This window comes from Epinephelus lanceolatus, chromosome 23 (assembly GCF_041903045.1).
Source record: "Epinephelus lanceolatus isolate andai-2023 chromosome 23, ASM4190304v1, whole genome shotgun sequence".
Lineage (NCBI taxonomy): Eukaryota > Metazoa > Chordata > Actinopteri > Perciformes > Serranidae > Epinephelus > Epinephelus lanceolatus.
Window position 1 is genome coordinate 4694418 of NC_135756.1, and position 24824 is coordinate 4719241.

General features: G+C 38.7%; 1 protein-coding gene across 1 annotated transcript; it reads right to left on the reverse strand.

The window, feature by feature from the left end:
* Positions 1 to 8594: 8594 nt before the first annotated feature.
* Positions 8595 to 21862, reverse strand: cradd (CARD and death domain containing adaptor protein). The gene is made up of 2 exons (XM_078165281.1): positions 21323 to 21862; positions 8595 to 11112 (listed from the first exon to the last, which is right to left on the reverse strand). Exons 1-2 carry the CDS (start codon positions 21627 to 21629, stop codon positions 10820 to 10822), a joined length of 600 nt encoding a protein of 199 aa, XP_078021407.1. The 5' UTR covers positions 21630 to 21862; the 3' UTR covers positions 8595 to 10819.
* Positions 21863 to 24824: the final 2962 nt, after the last annotated feature.

Sequence of the window (24824 nt, forward strand, 5' to 3'; positions counted from 1 at the left end):
GTTTTATCTTGTCTTATCTCGTCTTGTCTCATCTCATCTTGTCCTGTCTTATCTTGTTTTTTTTTCTTGTCTCGTCCCGTCTTCTCTCGTCTTATCTCATCTTATCTTATCTCACCTTGTCTCGTATTATCTCGTCTCATCTTATCTCATCTCGTCTTATCTCATCTTCTCTCGTCTTATCTTGTCTCATCTTATCTTATCTCGCCTTGTCTCGTCTTATCTTGTCTCATCTCATCTCGTCTCGGCTTATCTCGTTTTATCTCATCTTATTTCATCTTATCTTAAATGATATTGCTATCAGGTGTGTCTCAACCCTCTAAATTCAAACTAAATAACAATTATGGTTAAAAAATAAATTTAAAAAATTCGCAACTGGCATTGAGAGAACTCTGAAAAATAAAATGGCTCCTCACTATGACTGCAGTGACGTTAATAAATGTATTTTCAATCACTTTTCAATCAACTTCCTAAGACGTCAGCTCCATCAGATCTACATCCATCATGTAGGCTATTCAAAAATAAAACAATCAATCAATCCCTGGCAGCCATTTACAAGGTTTAATGGTCAAGACTTTGAGCTTTTAATGTATTTACTCAGACTAATTGAAGAGTAAAAAACAAACAAACAAACAATAAGTAAATAAGGCTTTGTTATATGCACCTCTGAAACCAAATCTTCACCCTCACAATGAACAGAGTTCCAGTTTACTGCTGATGTTTTTAAAAATCTGTATTTATTTATGACTCCTTTGTTTTCCTCCTGCTCTGTTGTTAATAAAGATCTGTGTGTGTGTGTGTGTGTGTGAGAGAGAGAGAGTGAGTGTGTGTGTGTGATTAATCTCCAGGTTTAACAAACAGCCTGAAACTCTGCTGCCAGCTGATTGTTTGTGCGTTCGTGTGTGCTTGTGTGTGTGTGTGAGTGTGTGTGAGTGTGTGTGTGTGTGTGTTTTGAATCTTCTAGGAACCCAGTTTCAGTCTCTGGGGTGACAGAGTTCAGTGTGTGTGTTTTTACTATCACAGGTCTTTATAGTCGATTGATTAAAGGACCAGTCCACAGTTTTTTGTTTTTTTTTAAAGATATTTTTCCAGGCCCTTTTGCCTTTAATTGACAGGACAGTTGTTGGTGTGACAGGTGCCAAGAGGGGAAGGGGGGCGGGGGGGGGGGGGGGGCTGGGCGTGACATGCTGCGGCAAGGACAGGGCCCCTGCTCATGGGGCTCCACCAGGTGCACCAATGGGCCCCCTGTCTGCAGCTTTTTGCCCACATAAACAACATGTTGACTCACATGAACGCAGACGCTGCTGGGTGGGTGATGAGGTGATGGTTCATGGTGTTTGAGGGGAACTGGTTCCTCCTGTGAGTTTTACTGTCTCCCAGTAGAGTGTTATTAATAGGATACATATGATAAACATGGGACAAATCGTAGGTCACATATCACCCCACTTCTTGCCTCTTAATCCTGATTTTAAGATTCTTCTAATAACTTTTAAAGCTCAACATGGTTCAGCACTGACTTATATAGCTGAGCCTCTGACTACCTATGTTCCAAGTCCTGACCTGAGATCCTCAAGCTGACCCTCACTAGTCGTCCCTAGATCAAGGCTGGTAACTAAAGCGTTTGTCGAGGCTGGTTAGCACATTACCTGTTTTTAAATCATTGCTTAAAACATATTTTTGTAAGAAAACTTTCTCTTTTAATGTCTGATTTGTAACTTTTGTGTTTTTTTTCCTTTTGTTCTATTTTTGCGTCTGTAAACACAATTTTTTTCAGCTCTTCACAGTTCTTTAAAAATTAAATTGTTATTTCTTGTTTTTATATACTTTGTGAAGCACTTTGTAACCCTGTATAGATAAGAAGAATTGAATTAAATAAGTGCTATACAAATACAAATATTATTCAACTAGTCCATACCCATTGAGTGCACAGTTGCCCACGTACAGTTTCACATGGTGTGTGTTTGGGATGCAGGTCATAGGAAATTGCAGATTAAATAGTCAACTGAACCCATTAAGAAGAGCAATGTATTCAGACAGAGTGTTTGTGAAGTTGATAGATAGTACGATTGCTTTATTGAAAGTACAGTAGTACCATTGCCAGTAGTGGGATAGTTAGTGGGCTAAAACTGTACATTAGTAGTTGAGGCAGCACGTTGAAAGGCAGATAGTTAAAGTGTTTATATGTTGTATTAACTTCAAAGTGGGCGCACTGGTAGAATGACTGACTGACAGAATGACACACTGACAGTTTCCATGATTATGTACAGCATACCATACCATGACTTAGTCATACCAAAAATTAGAAAACAACACCAACATTGGTCCACAGGGGGAGCCACAGCAATCGGTCACATTTTAGCCATTTTGAAGCATTTTTCTGTTGTTATAGCGCCACCCAGTTGCCAATTAGAGTTAAATTTCTCCAGTCACCTTGAGGCGTCCTGTTCTACATATCTACCAAGTTTAGTAAAAATCCATATGGCGGTTAGGCCTAGATAAGAAATGAGCTCTCTAGCGCCCCCATTTTGTTTGATGGGGTCAATAATGGAGGGGTCCCCTCAGATTATGTGTGGTCATATGCCTACAAAGTTGCGTGGTGATGGGTGAAACCCTTGAGATGTTATACACCTTTATGTGATGAGCCACGCCCTCCGCAATATTCATTGCCTTATAGAAGCTCAGTTTTAGTAAGTTTTCCAACTTTTGCCAAGAGGGAACTTTAGATATTGGTCCCTAGATTATGTTCACCCAGTTTCATGCAGATCGCTCAAACTTCCTAGGAAGAGATCCATTTGAAGTGTTTTTCAAAAAATTCAAAATGGTGGAAAATCTATATAAGCGGAAGTTATGGGTTCTTGAGGCAAATGTGTTCCTCATGAGGAGAGGCATCTCTGTGCAAAGTTTCATGTCTCTACGACATACGGGGCATGAGATATGCCCATTCAAAGTTTGACATTTCAATCGGTTGCTATAGCGCCCCCCTTTGGCCAATTGATGTAATATTGCTTCATTGGCATCCTCCCATGACCCTCTACCACTGTGCCAAATTTCACATGGATTGACCAAGTCAGTGAGGAGAAAAACATGGAACAGACATAGTAAAGATAAGATTATCATCGTTATTTTGAAAAAAATTGTGCTTGAGTATTTCCATTTCTGTTACTATATACTTCTACTCCACGACATCTTGGAGGCAAATATTGTACTTCATACTGAACGACATCTTTTTTCATAACTTTAGTTACTTTGCAGATTAAGCGTGCGTACATTTCCATCAACAACAAAATGAATCCATTGGGTCTTCATATCCTTAGACGTACAGAGCATTCGTTTGTACAGCCAACATCAGAGCAACTGGCGTGCTTTGCTCGTACCTTCGGTGTCTTTGATTTACTGGAGCTGGCCAATAAAACACCAAACTCAAGGCTCCAAAACAGGAGTCTGCAACCCAGTGGGTGACATCACTGTAACTATGCCCACTATTTATACAGTCTGTGATGTCAAAATGATGTCACATGAGATCTTTTGAAGACACTGGATTTTGGTTACTTTACAACAGAACTGAAAACACATAAAATATCAACGTCATCTGTGGTCAGTATCCTGCCTCACACTGATGCTGGCATTAGACGTGCTGACACTGACTTCTGGTCGCCTGAAGTCACAGCCTTAACTCAACCAAATATGAACATCTAACAACGCTGGTGGTCAAACAATATAATGTATTCTGAAATGTCCCTTTCTGCATAATCAATACTTTGGATACTTGGAGTATTTTTTGATGCTGATACTTTTGTGTTTTTACTCAAATAAAACATTTAAATGCAGAACTTTTACTATTTTTTACAGTGTGTTTTTGGTACTCCCATCACTGGTCTTCCGTGTGTGTGTGTGTGTGTGTGTGTGTGTGTGTGTGTGTGTGTGTGTGTGTGGTTGATCAGGATCACATGGCGCTGCAGTAAACAGATTCATGTTTACCAGATGGACACGTGTAAGGTCAGAAGCTGCCAACAGGAAGTTCCTTTTATGGAGGGTGACTCATCAGACGTGTGTGTGTGTGTGTGTGTGTGTGTGTGTGTGTGTGTGTGTGTGTGTGTTTGATGTGTTCAAAAATAATTTTAGTTCTTATGATGATAAAAAAAAATCAGAATTTAGAGCACATGTGGAGGTGAAGCAGTTATATGTAGGATAGTTATTTATTTACTGCATTTACTAATGTTTATGTTGTGCATTTAATATTAATGGTCGAATAACTAATATCTTCAATTGTTTTTAGGAGAACATTAATAACTGTAAAGTTTGTTGTGAGCAGCAGGACGGTGGTCGAGACAAACAGAGATAAAGGAGAGTGAATATTGGACGTATATCGAGTGGACACAAACACAGACGCCTCATAAATCATCTTGTTGTTCTGCAGCTGCTGGAGGTGGAAATAAGAAGCTCAAGGTAAAGTGTCAGTCACAATTCCACCTTAAACTATGAGTAAACAAGTTTAAGGAATAAACTGAACTAACATCAGACACAATGTGTGGGTGTTTTTTTTCTCAGTGTAGTTGTTGTTTCCATGTTTACTGTAGTTTGTTGTTGACTGTCTGTCTTTCTGTCCACTGCTGCTGCTGCTGCTGCAGTGACCCACATCACCCTGTAGGGATCAATCAGGTTTAATATAACCCAGAGTGACTCCACACACACACACAAACACACACACACACACACACACACACGCTGCCCAATGCTGTTGCAGAGATTTTACCAGGAAGTCAGAGCGATTCTGGGAAGTGAGGCTCAGACGGGATCAGAAAAGAAACAATCTGCAGGAGAAGAAAAAACTATAAGACGAGTTTGTTTCCATCCTGACGACTGAGGACGAGGAAACAATACCTATATATACATATACACATATATAAATACATAATATAATCCCAAAACTGTCTGGACAGTGTGTAAAATGTGAATAAATATATACAACTGTGTGACATCATCTTTTCTTTTAACACTCAGTAATCTGCAAAAGACCTTAAACGTGGGCACTCTGCCGCCACGACTGTTTAAATGCCTTATTTCTGATCTTGTTTTAATTGAGTGTAAATGCTTTCAACTACACAGCTACACCTCAACATGTTTATCGTCCCGTGTTACTGTGTTTAGCGATCGTATATTGCTGTTGGTGTTTGTTGTGTTGTACGATTTCATTTCTGTTTCGATGGCTCTTTGTTTGCTTATTGATTGTTTTAAATGTCTTTGAAAATGTGGATGTTCCTAAATTTATTTCCCAAGTCTGAAATAGGAAAAGTCTAAAAACGAAAGTGTATATTTTACAAAAGACAATAAAGTTTATCAGTTTGAACATTAAATATCTTTGTACTGCATTCAACTGAACAATTATTGCACTCTTTTTTTATTTACACTTCACACAGCGTCCCAACTTTTTTGGAAGTAGGGTTAGTGAAGCGGCTGTTGCTGCACATTTCTTTAAGATTATAAGAGAGAGAGAGAGAGGATGACATACAGCAGACAGCAGCTGCAGGCTGGAGTTGAACCTGTTGTAAGGACAGTGCCTTTGTTCATGGGACACTCACCATTAGCAACTGAACTACCAGGCACCTCTGCTGCACAGCTTTTTAAAAAACTTTTTAGATTTCAGTGAATTATACTGATATTAGCCATGTTTGTTTTTTGTTTTTTTTATCATCGTACAACAGATAGTGTCATGTTGGTGGCGGAGTCCGCCAGTCTTGCCCTGTATACCTTTGTATGTCTTTATACGAGGGACTGACAGAAAATGCTGCAGAATATGATCCAGTTCTGTCAGTGTTTACTCTTCACTCGCCAATCAGAGCTGGATTAGCTTCATGCTAATGCTAACACGTCAGAACTACCAAAAACTGCAGTTCCTCTAACCGCCACTCGAGGCTGGCTCCGAAATAGAGTCAGTCCCCACAGACCTCCATGTTAAAATGCCCAACTTTACAGCAGAAATGTTTACAGCCTGGTACAAAACCAGTTTTGGTCTCAGTAGCTAATTTCAACATTCACAACTGTATGAGGGGCGGTTTTTATTTTATTTTATTATTATTATTTTTTTTAATAACTCACCCGTTTACATTTAATTACGTCTCAAAGTTATGCATATTTGACGGTGGTATCTGAGCTGGATTAGCTTCATGCTAATGCTAACACAATTCTTGCTGCCGCTGCCGCTTCACAGTAAAAGATTCAACAGGAGATACACAGTGAAGGGAGGGCTTTTATTGTGAAACAGCCACAGGAAATAGTGTATTTGTCTGCTATGAGCACATAAAGACACAGTCGTTTTCAGCGGATCAGTTTAAAGATGTTGATAGCGACTGACCAGCTTCCTTATTAAACAACTTCAGTTTGTTTGGCTGCACTGTAACAGAAACACCAGCTGCACAACCGCTGTTCACTGATGAACTAAGACTGAAATCTGTAGGATTAAAACTTTAACCTGAATTTGATAAACCATCCAGTTAGTTTCCATCACTGAATCTTCTTTCTTTAAAACCGAAACTGTTTTAAGATTATTTAAATAAAAATCGTAAATCTCACCTTTGTGTCGCTCCTCATCAGCTGCAGTAGAAGTGGTGTTCTCTGCTCTCCGACCAGAGGGGGGCAGCGCTGAGGTCAATACTGAAATCACACTCTGGACGACACGTTTATCGTTAAACTCTTGACTCGAATCAGGAAAAACACAAAAACATTTAGACTGTTGATGAGTCTAACGACACGATCTAACATCAACGTCCAGTTGGCAGATGTTCTGGAGCTTTCTACTGTATCACATGGTCTTCAACAGGAGATGTTGTACTTTTTACTGTGTACCTTTACTACATGAATCTAAGAATACTTGTGTACTTTTATTACATGAATCTAAGAATACTTGTGTACCTTTACTACATGAATCTAAGAATACTTGTGTACTTTTACTACATGAATCTAACAATACTTGTGTACTTTTACTAAACGAATCTAAGAATACTTGTGTACTTTTACTACATGAATCTAACAATACTTGTGTACTTTTACTAAACGAATCTAAGAATACTTGTGTACTTTTACTACATGAATCTGAGGATACTTGTGTACTTTTACTACATGAATCTAAGAATACTTGTGTACTTTTACTACATGAATCTGAGGATACTTGTGTACTTTTACTACATGAATCTAAGAATACTTGTGTACTTTTACCACTGATACTTTATAACCTGAAGTTTTGTCAGAGCAGTGAAACAATGAGACGTTTCTGCAGGCGTCTCCCTCCATCGGCAGCAGCCTTTAAATATTTGTCGAGTTTCCTGGAAGCAGCGAGGATATAAAGCTCAGTGTTCACAGTTTTCTGAGAAACTCACATGAGGGCGTCCTCGCTGCTGCTCCAAGTCACGCTCACAACTTTGACTTTTCTTTATCTGCATCTTAATTACAATGGTATTAAACTTTTATTAACTGTTATTAATTAACTTTAAGTCTTTATTAGTCTAAGGGAAAAAGCTGTGGGAAAAGTTTCTTTGAGCATTACCCACACAAAAAGAGATTTATACCGTTTTTATAACATTTAGGAATTATTGATTTATTCAGTTTAAGTTCAGTTAACACATTAAAAAACAAGAGGATAAACTTTCAAATTAAGGCATCTTAAAATGAGTCAGTCTAGATTTACCTGATTACAACTGTTGATTATGCCTTCACAATTTCAGCTCATATACAACTGAATACAAATCACATTGAAAGCTCTTTATAATCAGAAATTTTGTTCAAAATTAGTTAACAATATTTCTTGTATCATTAACAGATGAGAGATAAACGAATAAAAGTATAATTAATCTAAGATCCCTGCTTTTTGTCTCAATTCAGATTTTAATCTCAAACATGTGACTTAACTTTCAAAGTTTAGACTTTTATCTCACGTTCCTGTCTTTATTTTTAAAATTTGATTTTTTATTTTTTCATCTGAAATTTCTGACTTTATCTAAAATTGAATCTCAAATTCCTGACTTTGTTTTCAAAATTTGGATTTTTATTGTTAAATTTCTGATTTTATCAAAAATTCTAATTTTTAATACCAGATTCCTGAATTCACTCTCAAAGTTTGGACGTTAAATCTAGGTTTACTGAATTTAATATCAAAATTCCTTTTTTTTTTTTTTTTAATCTTATGTTCCTGTTGTCTCAAAAATTAACATTTTAAATATCAATTTCCTGACTTTATTTTCAAAATTCCAATTTTTAATCTCAGATTCCTGAATTTATTCTTAAAATTCAATTAAAAAAAGAAATCTTATTTTCGAACAATCGTATTTATCTCAGTTTCTTGACTTTATTTTCAAAACTATGACTTTTAATCTCAGATTCTTCACTCACATTCCGAATTTTGTTTTTCAAATTTGGACTTTTGGCCTTTTTATTGCAAAGTTAAGATTATAAATCCCAGATTCCTGAAATAATTTGGAGTGAACATACTTCAACAAAATGCCAGAGATAAATCATTCAGGTTGAGTTCAGTACATCTGTTTGTCAGATATCTCAGATGATGAAGAGCCTAAAGGGTTAAAAAGTCAAACCACAGTGAATTTGAGGGATATTTAACTTTAAACTTTATTTTCTTTAGTTAAATTTGAACTTTTACAAACTCTTCATCAAAAAAGTCACTGAAATTCACAAAGTGTTTGAATTTTGAGACAAAAACAAATAAACAGTTCAGCTCCAGTGCTGCTCTCACATCTCGTCAGTCCACCTTAAAAGCCTGGACACAGAAAGCTGATCCTCAGGAACTGTTGAGGAATTAATGAAGTACAGTGAGAGCAGCCACTGTTATTGTGTGTGTGTGTGTGTGTGTGTGTGTGTGTGTGTGTGTGTGCATGTGTGTTGTTGTTGAATGGCTTTCTGATAAAACCTAATCGCTGGCTTCAAGGAAAATGTGTGAAAGTCTGAAGTCTGAGGGAGACGGGACGTTCGAACAGGAAATAATCCGACAATGTTACAACAGTGAAAGGCAAGAAGAAGGAACACATTTAGCCTTTGATTTAAAACAGATTTGAATAAAACTTGTTTAATAAAAGCAGGTGTTATTTAATTAAAATAGGCTGAGCCACATTTCGTTATTCATGTTTTCACCCCAGGACTCTGTTTTTATTACCTCACGCTGAGGCATTTTACCTCAAAATTCTGGTTTGAACCTTAAAATTAATTTTTCTCAAAATTTGGACTTAAATGATTCTAATGTTATAATTTGTATTTTTATTCCACATTGACTCCTGATTTTTATCTTAAAATTCTGACTTAATTCTCTCAGTATGCCACCGTGTATCTTAAAAGTCAGACTTTCAACCTTATATTCCTGAAATCAATATCATATGACAGACTTTTAATCTTTAATTCTTCATCTCAAAATTCAGAATCAATTTTCTCAGTATCCCAAATTTAATCTTAGAATTCTGACTTTTAATCAAGATTTCTGCCATTTATCTGTAAATTAGGGCCCATATTCACAAACATCCTCTCAGAGAGCTCCTAACTTAGCCTAAACATTTTTAGTAAGGAGTCCTAGCTTAGGAGTGATTTAGGAAAGTTCTCAGAGCAGCTCTGAGCAAGGAAGGGACAGGACCTCAGTGAGGAGGTGTGGTCGACCTGTGGCTAGGCGTGATGCTTGGTTTTAACAGATGTGATTGGTTGTCAGAGACACACCTCTACGTGAGCCTGCAAGGTGCGGACACCCAGTGGAAATGAAATGAACTGCATCACAATATGAGTTTCCCAAATACATTGATGTTGTGATCATTTTGTTTCTGGCGTTATTTTTTATTTCACTGGGTGGTAAATGTGTGTGTATCCCTAATGAGGTCAAACACACACATAATTCCTGCACGATCAAATCTGTAGCATCACAGTTCATTTCGGAGACACCACAGCGCTTGCTTCTCAAGTCCTGGCGCCCCTTTGCCACACACGTCCAAGAACTGCTCCGTACAACACCATCTGATCCCTCCAAGGTCGCCTGGGTCAAGGCATGGTGGAGGGACCAGTGGAGGTCAGCAGAACCATCAAGGCTCCACCACTACACTGAAGACCCTACAGATGTTCCCGGACGACCCTCAACCACCTGAGGACAGGCGTGGGACGCGTCGGGGCAGCAATGCAAAAATGAGGTCTGGTGGACAGTGCCAACTGCGAATGCGGGGATCCACTACAAACTGTGGAGCACGTAATAACCAGCTGTCCCAAACACAGGCCACCGAATGGCGATTGGGGTCTAATTGACCTGGATGATGAAACACTGGATTGGCTTGCCTTAATGGAGCTGAAGGTTGGAAGTGTTTGGAGAATATTTCTCCGACCTAACTCGGGACAAATTAAGCTCATGTCTCTTAAAGTCCTCCTCTCTGCTCCGAACTGTTTCACCCCAGGAGCACTTTTAAGGTCTAAGATGCTCTGTGAGTAACTTTTATTTTTACAAGAACTTAGTCTTAACTTTAAGGGGAAATTCTAAAGACAACGGCACAATTCTAAGAACTTAATTAGAAATCTGTCACAAGGAGCAACTCTCTGAACAAGGAAGCTTTGTGAATATGGCCCCCCGGATTTAAACCTTGAAAATCTGATCTTATTTTGAGGTTATGATTTAACAGATTAAAATCTTTTGCTCCGTCATAATAATCAATTATCAGAGTCCTTGTTAAATTATGTAATGACATAAAAAATGTAAACGTCATCAGATGAAAATGTGATTAAAGCTTGATTTGATAAAAGAAGTCTTGTATTAGAGGAATGATGACACAGTGACTGTACACATGAATATAAGGGATCACATCAGGACCTCCAGGACGGACGGATGGACGTCAGCAGCCTGCAGACTCTGCATCAGCCTCTGCACTGTCGCTTTCTTCCCTTCACATCGTCTCCACTGAACCAGACCAGCCAGGACCGCCCCGTGAGTACTGAGCTGGTGATCGGACCGACACCGGAACAGATCCTCCACAGACAGACCCAAATCCATCAGGACCGCCTCCCACTCAGAGCCGAGCCGAGACGCCAGCCGGGACAAGTCCCGATCCGAAGGAACCTTCTGGAGAACCGAGCCGGGAACCCGCCAGACGTCTGCAGAGAGGATGAGGAACATTTTAGTGTATTCAGATCAGTGGGATTAAAATCAGAGTTTAGAGATTAAATCTGACTTTTAGCTCTAAATTTAGACTTTGATCTCAAAAATCAAAACTTCTGAAATTTTATTCCAAAATTAACTCTGAGAAAACTGACGATAACCTCAGAATTCAGATTTATGTAAAAGTATCATGATTTTTTTTCTCTCAAATTTTGGACTTTTTGGACAGAAATTTTAACTTTTTATTTAAAAATTTGGATATTAATCTTAGAATCTCGATTTTTACCTCAAGACTTAGACTTTGATCTCAAAGTCAAAACTTCTTGGCTTCAAAACTTTAATCCTGACTTTTAATTATGGTTTTTATTCCAGAATGTGCTCTGTTGGATTTATTTTTTCCTTTTATTTCATGATTCAGACTCTTGAATTAAGAAATTTTAACTTTTATGAAATATGTGGATATTAATCTCAGACTCCTGTCTTTTATCTCAAAATTCAGACTTTAATTTCAAAATGTCCATGTTTATATTAAAAGTCATATTAAAAAAAATAGACTTTAATCTCAGAATCTCATAATTTTAAAATTCAGATTTTTATCTCAAATTTTCTCATTTTTAAAATTTTAATTTTGCAATTTAGGGTTTTAGCTAACAATCTGACATTAATGTTCTGACTCAACACATTCTCACCCCGACCTTGTCACATATTAACGTTTGGTTGTTGACTTTCCATGTCCACGTACGCCTGGGTGTGTTGGTTGCTGACGTTCTGGGACACCGTGTCAACTTCAGCCTGTTACATGCATTGTCTGTTTTCAAAATACACTTTTGTTTTCACAGGAAATGTACAGTTTGCATACAGTCTCTTTCAAAATAAAAGCACTACGTCAGTACAACACTGTGAACTGACGTTTTCTTTCAACAACAAAAGCAGGTGGTTGGGTTTTTTGAAATAGGTACAGCGTTTGGCTTTAGAATCTCCGCTCCCCTGACTGAAAGTCTGTGTTTGTTGGACACATCCACCTCCCCTCCCACCCACCCTCATCCGGCTTTTGCCTTTTCGTTCTTGTCCCGCCACATTTCCCCCTGACGCAGCTGACAACTATAATGCGACCAGCCACGTATCATACCGTTACCGTTAAAGTGACAGCTTTTTTCATCAGTGCAGGAGTGCTAGATTTTGATGACTTCAGAGTGAGATCGGGTTGTCCAGACAAATTTAAAAAAGACTTTTTTACTTAAAAAATGACTTTTGTCATTTGAAGACGTGACTTCTCTGAAAAACTTAAATGAGCTTTTTTTTTTACTATTTTTTTTTGACACTTAATTGACAAAATTATGATACAAATAATCAGCAAATAAACTGATAATGAACAGAGTCATTGGCTGCAGCCCCCGTCTCCTTTATCACAGTGATGGATGTGAAACAGACGTTTCAAAATAATTCTACAGCATTTCAGCTTCTGTATAAACATTAAAAGTAAACTCTGGTACACAGATGTGTTATGATATGAAGCATAATGACTCAGCATTAAATTCAGTTTTGAAGCAGCAGATGAGCACCTCTAATAAAAGTCCAGATGTTGAGCAACAAACACGCCGAGGTTACGATCGGTGAAAAGCACTTCCTGTGTTACAGTGACCTAAAAGAAAAACACTGATTGCAACATGTTGACTGAAGACGAAGAGCCGGTAGTATTTTTTTCTTCTTTTGTTTTTGTTGATGCCGCCGTCCAATGAATGAAGACCAGACGGTTCAACCCCCCGCTGACCAGTAGATACTGAGAGTTAAGGTCACAGCGGAGCCACAGTACAAATACAGTTTAGTATTAAAAGCTGCTGGAAACTTTCACAACAACAATCTGAACGTGTTGATGAGACGCTCTGAGGTTTTCTACAAATGTTTTTGTCTTTTTTTAGCATTTATTTTGATCAAAACTGTCATGTGAGATGTTTATTTAGAGCTCAACATACAAATCAGATTATTATGAAAACAGGATTCAGAGTTTAATATCAGAGAAATAATAATATCAGAGTTTCACAGGAGGACAAACAAATGTCAGAAGTCCAACACATTGAGATAAAAGTCATTAATAAAGGTCAGGTTTAGAATCTTTAAGCCAATATCTGAATGTTAAACTGAAATTAAAATATTAAGATATCGGTCCAACCTTTGAGATACAACTTTGAATTATATGGTTAAACTTTGATCTCAGGTTTATGAATTAATCCCAAAATTCAAAGTCTGAATTTTTAGGGATAAAAAGTCAGTTTGGAGAAAAAGCCATATTTTGAGATTAAGATTTTAGAGTTAAAGTCAGACAAACCGGTCTCACTCTGAAGTCGTCAAAATCGGGCACTTGGGCAGTGACTTGCGGCGTCTTAAACATTGGCATGATACGCAGTCAGTCACCGTTCTAGTTTAACAGCGCTCGGCGGTATCAAGGGGAAAGAAAGATTAGTCTCAATCAATCAGTTGATGAGAAACTGAAGTCAAACATTTCTGCTTTTAGACCTTTGATTTGAACCATTTCCTGTCTCACATTAAAAGCTAACTTTAGCATCTGTTCAACCTGGATAATATTTTCCATGTTTTTGCATCTAAGTAGTCTGAGTGGGCAGAAGTTCGCTGCAGAGATCAGCCTCTCATTGGGCGGAACGAGCCACCCGCTGTAGTCCCGCCCTACCACCTCCGGTTGTGTAGCAGTTTTCAACCGTTTTCAACACGTCCTTTACTAACTTTTGCGGTGTTTGATCTTGCGGGGATGTAGCCATGTTTCTGCCATGGTTCGCGTCCTGTAGGCGATATTTTTGTGGGCGTGTTACACCAAAACCTGTTTCCCCCCGGCAATATTTTTGCAAGCGCACCGTTGCTGTGGCACTGCCCAGAACGATTGTGATTGGTTGAAAGAAATACAAGCAGCCGGGGCGTTTTTTTCTCCAATCTTAAAGTGAGAGTCGGCCCAGCCAGACCTTTCTTTTCTTGAGAAAGGTCTGGCTGAGCGAGACTAGCATCTAAGTGACTAATACGACCACTAATTTTTTGAAATCTGTCCAATATTGAAGTGTTTGTTTTTGTCACTGACAGGCTCAGTTTGTTATTCTAAGTGTCTGACAACGTCATGGAAAGGATCCCTACAGAGATAGACCTTTATGTTACTGAGTAAGGTCCTTTTTGTTTAACCAGAGCCACCAGACTCCATTTAAATAAACAGTCATTTTAGTGTGTACAGAGGCAGCATGTCTTCACATCTAACTGGTGAATTAAGGGTTAATTTAAACTAAACCAGAGTTGGTGATTGTTGGAACAGTGGAGAGACGAACCAAGGCAATTCTTCTGAGTTTTATTTTTATTTCTGATCAAACAAAAAGGATCTCACACTTTAACTAAAGCTCTATCTCTGTAGGGATCCTTTCCATAATGTTTTCAGACACTTACAATAACAATCTGAGCCTGTCAGTGGCAAAAACAAACACTTTCAGTGGACGTACATCGACGACATGAGAAAATAGGGTCCAGGATAAAAAAAAGAATCCCCTACAAATCTTTTGGATTCTTCATAACTAGTGTCGCTTCAGCTTCTAATTATATAATTATATTGTCATGATGAGATTTCACCTCATGTTAATTCAGTGTTTGGAATTTAGTGTAATATTTACATATGAGTGGTGTTGTTTGGTAGAAGTTTTTTTGTTTTTTGCTACTTCCTGATTCTAATATAATTCGGTTGTTTTGTGTGTAAGTGATTCATCTGTTGTCTTTTATGTTTGGTGTGGACTACAGGAAGAGAAGCTGACGCTCTGCATGGTTAATAAAATATAAACACTGATAAATAAACAATGAACGTTCCTCTGTGAGTCAGCTGAAGCCAGACAGCCTTCAACACATCTGAATAAATCCTCCTTGTTAACCTGTTTCAGCTCCTCTGACTCACTCTGGAGGAAAAACGTCAGCTGGAAAAAATGAACTCAGAGTTTTTTAAAACCTGAGAGAGCTCCTAACTTCAGAGGGCGGGAGGTGGAGGGTGTGTTCACGGGCAGGGAGCGTGATCTGAAACATCTGGCTCTGCAGCTTTAAGAGAGAGCGAGAGAGAAAGACGCTGCTGCTGCCAAGATTCCTGGAAAGCAAGAGGCAGTAACACAAGGAGGATAAGGAGGATAAGGAGGAGGAGGAGGAGGAGGAGGAGGAGGGAGGCCCAGGCTGGAGAACAAGCGCTCCCATCCTCCTCCTCCTCCTCCTCCTCCTCCTCCTCCTCCTCCTCCACTGCCTCCTCCTCACCTCACCTCTCTGAAGGTGTGTCAGACCTACAAGCAGTGCCTGCAGCAGCCGACACACCTGCAGCTCACCTGAGAAACACAGAATGAACTCCACTCATCGTAAACACTGTGTGTGTGTGTGTTTGTGTTTGTGTTTGTGTGTGTGTGTGTGTGTGTGTGTGTGTGTGTGTGAGACGTCAGTCAGAGGAGCAAACATCACACTCCGACTTCGGTCTTTTCATTTAGAAATGTGGTGTAATCTGCATTTGATCTTCCTGCACTGGTTAGCTGTTATTTGTCTGACGCACGATTCCTGGAAAACTTCCTGGAACTTTGAAGCTGTTCTGAGAATAATCACACCTCACTGATAGGATTGTAAATATGCGTCTGTAACTGATTAATCGTCGGCTACGGTGACATGCACACCAATACTCCCCTCTTATTCTGAATATGACATTATTCTGAATTTGATGCAGGTCATATTCCAAAATATTCCAAATCAGGCCTTCTCCTGGATTTAGCATATTCCGACTGAGGCATGTGGGACATGTCGATATTATCATTATCAGGACACGTATGCAGCTGATTGGGGATATGTGTCTCACTTGGGGTTTTTACCCTAGTTTATGACGCTTGTCTGGCCATGGTCGGCTGTGTTGTCATGGATACGTTATACACAAACTAACTCGCCAACATTGCAGTGAAAAACAGGAGAAACACACCTACTTTAATCATTATGACGGGTTTGGATATCAACAGGTTTTTGGATATGTGCAAATAAAAAGGTGGCAGAAGGAAGGAAAGATGGACGCTGAGCTGACACCGTCCAACAAGTCTACAAACATACAAAAGACACGCACATCCCAACGTCCAGTGGAGTGGGTGCTGGACCAAAGAAACATCTGGCGAGGTGAAAAACATATAAAGGTGCGGACACACCAAACCGACATAAAGAACTAGCGACGACGAAAGCCAACTGTTGTGTTGTCTACGTCGCCTCACGTCGCCCTGTGTCAGTTGCATTTGAACATACTACACGGATTACATCCGACGGCCAAGTGGCACGTACGTTCTGCGCCTGCGTGAGAGAGAGCAGAGTGAGAGAGTGGTACATCCTGTCAGCCGAGGGGTTTCCTATCTGTGCAGCCGAGCACCGCAGCACCTCCACGGACTATTACATCCAGACGGTCCCGGTGTTTCCTCCTCAGGCTCCACTTCACTCAGCTGCCCGATAAACCCGCTGCTTCTTCCCACTTTAACCTGAATAACAAACCAGGGCTCGGTGCTCCGGTTGGATCCAAACGGAGAGCCAGGGCTAGCTGGGAAGCTAGCAGAGGCTAACTGGCTGTGCTTCCCTCCGTCATGCTGCGGCTAACGCTCCGCTAGCCGCTCCCAGCTAGTTCCGGTTTGTTATTCAGGTTAAAGTGTGAAGAAGCAGCGGGTCTGTGGGGCAGCTGAGTGAAGTGGAGCCTGAGGAGGAAGCACCGGTTAGCCCCGGTTTCACTACAGGCAGATTCACTCGCTACAGGGGCGAGGAAATAAAACCTGAACAGCCAATCAGAGTGATCTCTCTCACCAACAAGCTCCGCCGCTGATTCAACATGCTCAATCTGCCGAAAAGCTGCCGCCAACACCGAAGTGCCGATGGTGCAGGACACACTGCAAAAACTAGGCCGACAGACGCTCACTGACGGCCTAACTTTGGTCGACGGCCGACAGTCAGCTTGGTGTGTCAGGGCCTTAAGTCCACACACCAAGTATCTCCTGTTTAGGATTTTAATGCAGAGTGATGTTTCGAGCCACACGGCTCTTCCTCAGACTTCTGATGCATAACAGAAAGATGCCATCTTAAATACTCACATCGTACCGAAGCAACTTTTGAAATATGTATAATGGAAAAATACCAGCACATCCCACATATATATATATATATATATATATATATATATATATATATATATATAAATAATTTTACAAAATTATCTAGTTAAGTACCCAGTGGTAGGAAACAAAGCAAAGAAACAAAATGACAAGCGACTCCAGCTGTTCCGCTTTTCCATATTTTGACGTATTAAACAGCACTTTAGGGAGCATTATCAGAGCATGCATGGCTGCACGTAACTGGGAATATTAGTGGAATATTTATTTTCATTTGCCATGTAAACAGTTTAGTAGGAATAAGGGGAAGTAATTTGTGCATGTGAATCTCACAAGTCTGATTCTACCTAAACATCTGGGTTTAAAGCTCAGATTAATCTGCTTAAATCAAAGTTTAATCTTAAAATTTTGACCTTTGGCACAGAATCTGGTCTTAAATGTCAGAATTATGACTTTTTTTCCTCTAAAATATCTCACTTTTATTTCAAGAATTAAATCTCAAAATCTTATTTTGTACCTTAAGGTTTAATTTCATTTTCACAATCTCAAAAGTTTTAAATCTTGAATCTGAATTTCTTCTTCTAATTTCTCAGATATATTCAAAATGTCTTATTTCATGGTCCTAACATTTATCTCAAAATCTCAATGATAATTTCATGATTATTCAATTTTTTCATACTTTTATTTTAAGAACAATTGCAGGAATTTGACTTTACAACAAATTATGGATATTTTCAGATTTATTTTTTTTACTTTAAAGTTTGTGTCAGAGACAAAACTCTTAACAACTTCCTCTGTTTCATTTTCTTTCCTCTCATCTGGACAGCGGTGGTCTGATATTTCAAATAAAGAACATTAATTATGTCATTAATAAAGGGTGATGAGGGTCAAACTTTCAAGCATCATCTATAAAAATAAATTTCTCAAACTTCTGACTCCTCTCACATCTAAAGACAATCTAAGTTTTTTGTCACACACTGTAAAATTTCACAAACATTGGGGATCTTGCAGGGTCGATATGTACAAGACTACAACTAGATTCCTTTTGTCAAGATGAGAAATGTACCACAACTCCAGCAAAACTCACTCCAGAAATTCGTCCACGACAATGAAACTGCTTGAGAAGTCATTTGGGGCAGCAGTATGGAGACATTTTGGAGGAGTGTTTGTGAACTGGAGACCTTCACCCATCCTCACACCAGCACAGGGCGGAGTAGATATTGGGTGAGTTGTCATTTTTACAAGACTCTGTATAATAAGTTTCTGCTGATTTTTAGATGGGGTTTTATGATTTTTGTCGCAGCTATGCACCAGGACAACTGTTATTGATGGTGGTTTTTATGTGTCAGGGTTTTTTACAGTCTCTGTGGTCCACTTGGTCATTTAGTCCAGGTTTAACAAGTCTCCGTGCAGTGGTTTCTGAGCCTGACCTGGACTTGCAGTTTGCTGTCTGGCTGGAAAACTGGCAGCGAAATGTTCTAATAAACTGACTCAAAGGTTTCACACATAGAAATAAAGGTTTTAAACAGACTCTGTGTCGATGCAGTCCAGGTTTAATGGTGTCTCATCCAGATCTGAACCTGACAGAAAATAAGCCGGGACATCCTCTGTTCTTGTCTTTTTTCACTAATAAAATACAACCAAATAAAAATTACATAATCTCAAACTCCCTTTTAAGCACACTTTAGAGCAGGGGTGTCAAATATACGGCCCGAGGGTCAACACCGGCTCGCCAAAGGGACCAATCCGGCCCACTACATGACTTTGCACACCTAACACTGAGTACAGCTGTGAAGGCTGAGAGCTGCAGCTTTCAAGATGAAGATAAGTAAGTATCTTACTTTATGTAAATGCTGCTTGAGATCCTTCTCCGCCCCGACCAGAACACAGTTCTCTGAAAATACACTAAATACTTACTGTGGTCATATTAAAGATATTGAACATTGTGCAAAATATCATCAACCAGCAGCTTCAGTACAAAACAATCTGTACCAGACTTGTATTTTAAAACACTTCTGTTGGAGCCGTACAGCTATGATACGGCCATAACTTTAAATATGTAAATGGTTTGTGAGGCAGGTGATATCTTAACCTGCTTCTTCAATAGGTTCCACTTTAGTTTAGTGTGGTGATGCCAGCATTACTACAAAAGAGTGGACAATTATTTAATAAGTAAATCAGCAAAAGTTAATCAACAACTTTTTTAATAATCAAATATTTTGTTTAGTCATTAAAAAATAGAAAATATTTGCAGCCTCTCAGATGTGATGATTAGAATTTTTATGTCACAGAAAAGTGAATTATTTTATTTTAATTTGTTTTTTTTAAAATGTATTTTATTTTATTTTATTTATTTATATATTTATTTATTGAGTTTTGAAAAGTCACATTTGAAGACGTGACTTTGGTTTTTTTGGGAAATTATAATATTTCAAAAACTATTTTGTTGAATTTAATAGAAAAAAACTATTAATCCAATAGTCTAAGAATATGTATGGAAATGTAATGACAGCGAGTAATTTGGAAAAACTGAGACGGGGGCCGTAGTGGTTCAGTCCATAGGGACCTGGGTTGGGAACCGGAGGGTCGCCGGCTCAAGTCCCTGTCCGGACCAAATGCGAAGCGTAGACTGGTGGCTGGAGAGGTGCCAGCTCACCTCCTGGGCACTGCCCCTGAGCAAGGCACCAAACTGAACCCCAGCTGCTCCAACTGCTCACCCTGACATCTCTCCACTTTGTGCATGTATAGGTCCTGTTTGCGCATGTGTGTGTATTTCGGACCTGTGTGTTAATGACAACGGAGTGAAAAAATTGAATTTCCCCTCAGGAGGATTAATAAAGTATATAAATAAAAAAAATAAAGTTGAAATTGCACTTTTTTTTGTAAGATATCTCGGGTTGCTCATCATCTGTTATTAAACAAATACATGTTTTTAAATACTTGTACTTCTTTATGCTAAAAGAAAATGAAAAATGTGAAGGTTGTTTTCATTATCTAGGTTACTCTACAATGGTTTTATTGGTCCGGCCCACTTGAGATCAAATATGGCTGAATAAGGCACATGAAGTAAAATGAGTCTGACACCCCTGATTTAGAGTCTCTGTGTTAATCCAGCTCCGATTGGACAAGTCTAAGTATGGTGATTGTTTTTTTAAATCTAGACTTAGCCCTCCTCTGATGTGGTCTAGATGGAACAAAAACAGTGAAATCTAGATTTCTAGAGATTTAAAATATCTGAACCTGGATTTTTAAACAATGTGTAGTGTCTCCATGTTGATCTAGTTCAGGTTTGACAAGTCTAAATATAGTAGCTTTTGATGTAGACCTGGATCTATGTGGTTTAGATGGAACAAAATAATAACAACACAAAGATTTAAAATGCCTAAGACTGGGTTTAAAACAATCTTGTTAATCTAGTTTAGATTTGACAGTCTAAGTATGATGCTTTTTATTTATTGTATTTATTTATTTTAATCTAGACCTTGTTTTATGTGGTCTGGATTAAAAAGGACAGTTAAATGTTGATTACTTTCCCTATTTTCTGAAACAAAATATAACTAAACAGAGATTTAAAATGTCTAAAACTGAGTTTTAAACAATCTGTTAAGTCTAAATGTTAATTTAGTTTAGACTCAACAGTCAAAGTATGATGTTTTTTTAAATCTAGTAGGTCTTGCTTTATGTGGTCTGGATAAAAAAAAAAAAATACAGTTAAATTCTCCCTTTTCTGTTTTGACAAACATAATACCACAAAATAAAGTCTGCCCCTTTTTTTCCCACAGACAAAACACATCTAAATTAAGACTTAAAATATCTGAATCTGGTTTTTACACAATCTGTACAGTCTCCATGTTGATCTAGCTCAGGTTTGACAAGTCTAAGTATAGTAATTTTTGATGTAGACCTGGATTTATGTGGTCTAGATGGAGACAGATCAGTCAAATCTGTTTTATATTCTGCTTTTTCACACTGAACAAACCTGAAAATGAGTTTTAAACAGATTAAGACTTTGGCTATGATGCAACTGCTGAGGTGTTGATGCTGTCAGGTGTGTCTCCGGGTCTGGTCTCACCTGTTGAGCTGGCTCCAGGTCCAGGTCCAGGTGTCTGCAGCTCCAGCAGCAGTTTGTCTCTGACCCAGCTGAACTCCTCCAGAGACCGCAGGAACGAGTCAAAGGCCCGGGGCCCGCGGCTCGGCAGGATGTCCAGCAGCTTCAGACACTTCTGTCTGTTGGTGGGCTGAGACTCGACGTCCTCCACCTGAGCCTCCGTTAAAATGTTCTCCTGGTACAGGAACGGAACGATGGTGTCACTGACCAGCAGCTGCCCGGACAGCTCCAGCCGGTATGTCCGCAGCAGAGCTCTGTGGAGCGGGTCCATTTAGAGGAGCTGAGAGTCCGAACTACTCCTGCTAATCACACTTAATTCATCATCAACTAACTTCAGTTTTCATCATTAAAACTAGTCGCCTCACAGCTACAAGTCCCGTCAACTATGGTTTGTTCAATGTTATTGTGTCCGACTAGAAACACGCCACCGGAACCATTGTTTTACTAACGCTGAACGCTCAAATTTCATTTGAGATTTTTTTCACATCTAAAAATCTTTTAATTTAACGCAAGCCTTTAGAAAACAGATTTAATGTAGTAAATAAGTGTGGACCCCTCTTTAATTCGGCATACGTGTAATACACCAAGTATCGCCATTTTGTGGGAAAATCTTAACCTCCTCTCTAATTCCAAGGTGGTGGACAGCAGCTACTAAACAGTGTCACGAATGCGAAAATAACGGTTTTGTATGAAAACAGTGCTGCTTGGTCGATAATATATATATCCCGAATTTACCACAAGAATCTACACTTTCCGCCAGGCTCATCTTTAATATCATATTAAGTATCAATAGTTAACGACTGAAGAGAAATTTTATAACTTTGAGTTTTTTCAATGGCGTTTGGCTGAATGGTCTCCAAACAGCAGACAACGAATCGTGTTTTGGCTAGAGTAATTCAACTGAATTTATATCAACTACATTTCTTATACCTTCACGGTTTCACATTCAGTTTGGCATACATTTAATACACCAAACCCAGCGTATTAAAATACAATTGTTGACTGACGTTATGTCTTATTTGTGCAGTCCTCTTCCCGTCGTGGGCAATGACGTTAGCTAACAAACAGCATGAGCTAATGCTAAAATTAATATTATCATTAATGTGAAGGCTGCTTGTTTAATAACATCTATGCCGAATTCACCAAAAGACTCCTAAAATACCACTAAAGTAAATATTTTTGTTCTACCAGGTGATTATAGTTTTCAAATTATCAATTAATCTTAAACTTCACAGATTTACCTATGGAGTCCGGCTCCATGGTATCCATGCAGCAAACAACATGTGTTGTGGCGAGCACAGTTGAATAGACTTAATGACAGCATAATTTATAAGATTATTAGGAACTAATACTCAACTCGGCGCGCAGTGAATACATCCAATAATATTATTTACATGAAGAACAAATAAGATTTTGTACTGAGTCCCCTGCTTTCACGTTAAGGACAGTGGCTGGCAAACAGTGTGGTTTGCATTAAATTTATTTTTACATGCTGGGTCAAATATATCCCGAATTTACTAGAATTACAGTACTTTACATAAGGGCTCATATTTCTCAGTCTATCTGGTGTTTTTATTTATAGACGAACGAGCTAATCTAGAATTGAATGATTTACGAATGGAGCTCTTCTCTTCCTCCTCTCATCCAAGAGTTCCCCAGGAGACAGTTAGTCGTTCTCATTAATGCTTTGCTGTCACTTAATAATTAACTGTAACAGTGTCAAATAGCCTCTCAGTCTTAGCAGCACTAGTTTTATTTGTATTAATGATTTCTGGGTCTTGTAAAACCCAAATATTGTTAGTTATTATCACATTCCTGCTTACCTGGTAGAAGGATCACTGACAGCTGTCATACCTGGCAGGACAATTAATGGCACATATTTTCAGTGTTGGCATCATGATGATATAATGACAACGATATCATAACAAATTCAAAAACAAATCTGTCAAGTTGCTGTTATAATTTGCATCCATGTCTATCAGAACATGGATGCTTCACACTCATCTTCCCCTCGACAGCACAGAGGATCTATACAATCAGCACAGATTCAAGATTCTTAAATTTCTTTCTTGTATTCTATGTTCTATGTTTTTGTTTTGATTGTTCAAACTGTGATAGATGTTTTGACTCTCAACTGCAAAACTAGTTTACCCTTGGGTATCAATAAAGTGACCTGACCTGACCTGAAGATTAGAATCACCAATTCAGTATCTGACCAAATGTCTCCCCTTCTGTCCCTGAGATATGACAGTTTAGTAATGGACAGAAAATGTTTTTGTGCACAACATCATGATGTCACAATGAAGTTGTCCTTTGACCTTTTGGATATAAAATGTCATCATTTTATCCATTCAGACATTTATGTGAAATCTTGTCACAATTAGTGTACAGATTCCTAAGTTATGGCATAAGACATGTTTTGCACAGTCACAGTGACCTTTGACCTTCAACCACCAACTCTAAATCAGTTCATTCTTAAGCCAATGTGGATGTTTGTGCCAAATTTTGGGAAATTCCCTCAAGGCCCTTGAGATATTGAGCTCATGAGGATGAGATGCACACAAGATCACAGCAAACTTGAGCTTTGACCACAAAATTGTAATCAGTTTATTGTTGAGTCAAAGTAGACATTTGTGCCAAATTTGAATTACTTTCCTCAGGGTGTTCTTGAGATTCAGCGTACAAAAAAATGAGATGGAGGAAGTCAAAATGACCTTGACCTTTCACCTTTGATGACTAAAGTCTAATTGGTTCATCCTTCAGCCAAAGTGAGCTTTTGTGCCAAATTTGAAGAAATTCCCTTAAGGTGTTCTTAAGATATTCACGAGAAAGAGAAGGCAACATCTTTAATCACCAAAATCGAATCAGTTTACCCTTGACTCCAAAGTGGGCGTTTGTGCCAAATTTGAAAAAAATCTTTCAAAGCCCTCTTGAGATATTCTGTTCATGAGGATGAGATGGAGGCATGGTCACAGCAACCTTAACTTTTGACCACTAAATTCTAATCAGTTCATCGGTGAGTCAAAGTGGACATTGCCAGTGCCAGTGCCAAATTTGGAGAAATGTCCTCAAGACATTCTTGAGATATTGCTGTCATGAGAATGGGATGGAGGAAGTCAAAATAACCTTGGCCTTTCACCTTTGACGAATAAAGTCTAATCAGTTCATCCTTGAGCCAACATGAACGTTGTGCCAAATCGAAGAAATTCCTCAAGACGTTCGAGATATTGCGTTCATGACAAAGAAAAGGCAGTGAGGTCATGCTGTCGTTGACCTTTAACCACCAAAATCTATGTAGTTTATTTTTGATTCCAAGTGGATGTTTATGCCAAATTTGAAAAAAAAAAAAAAATCCCTCAAGGCATTTTTGAGATATTGTGTTCATGAGGATGAGATGGACGGAAGGTCACAGCAACCTTGACCTTTGACCGCAAAATTCTTAGCAATTCATCGCTAAACTGGATGT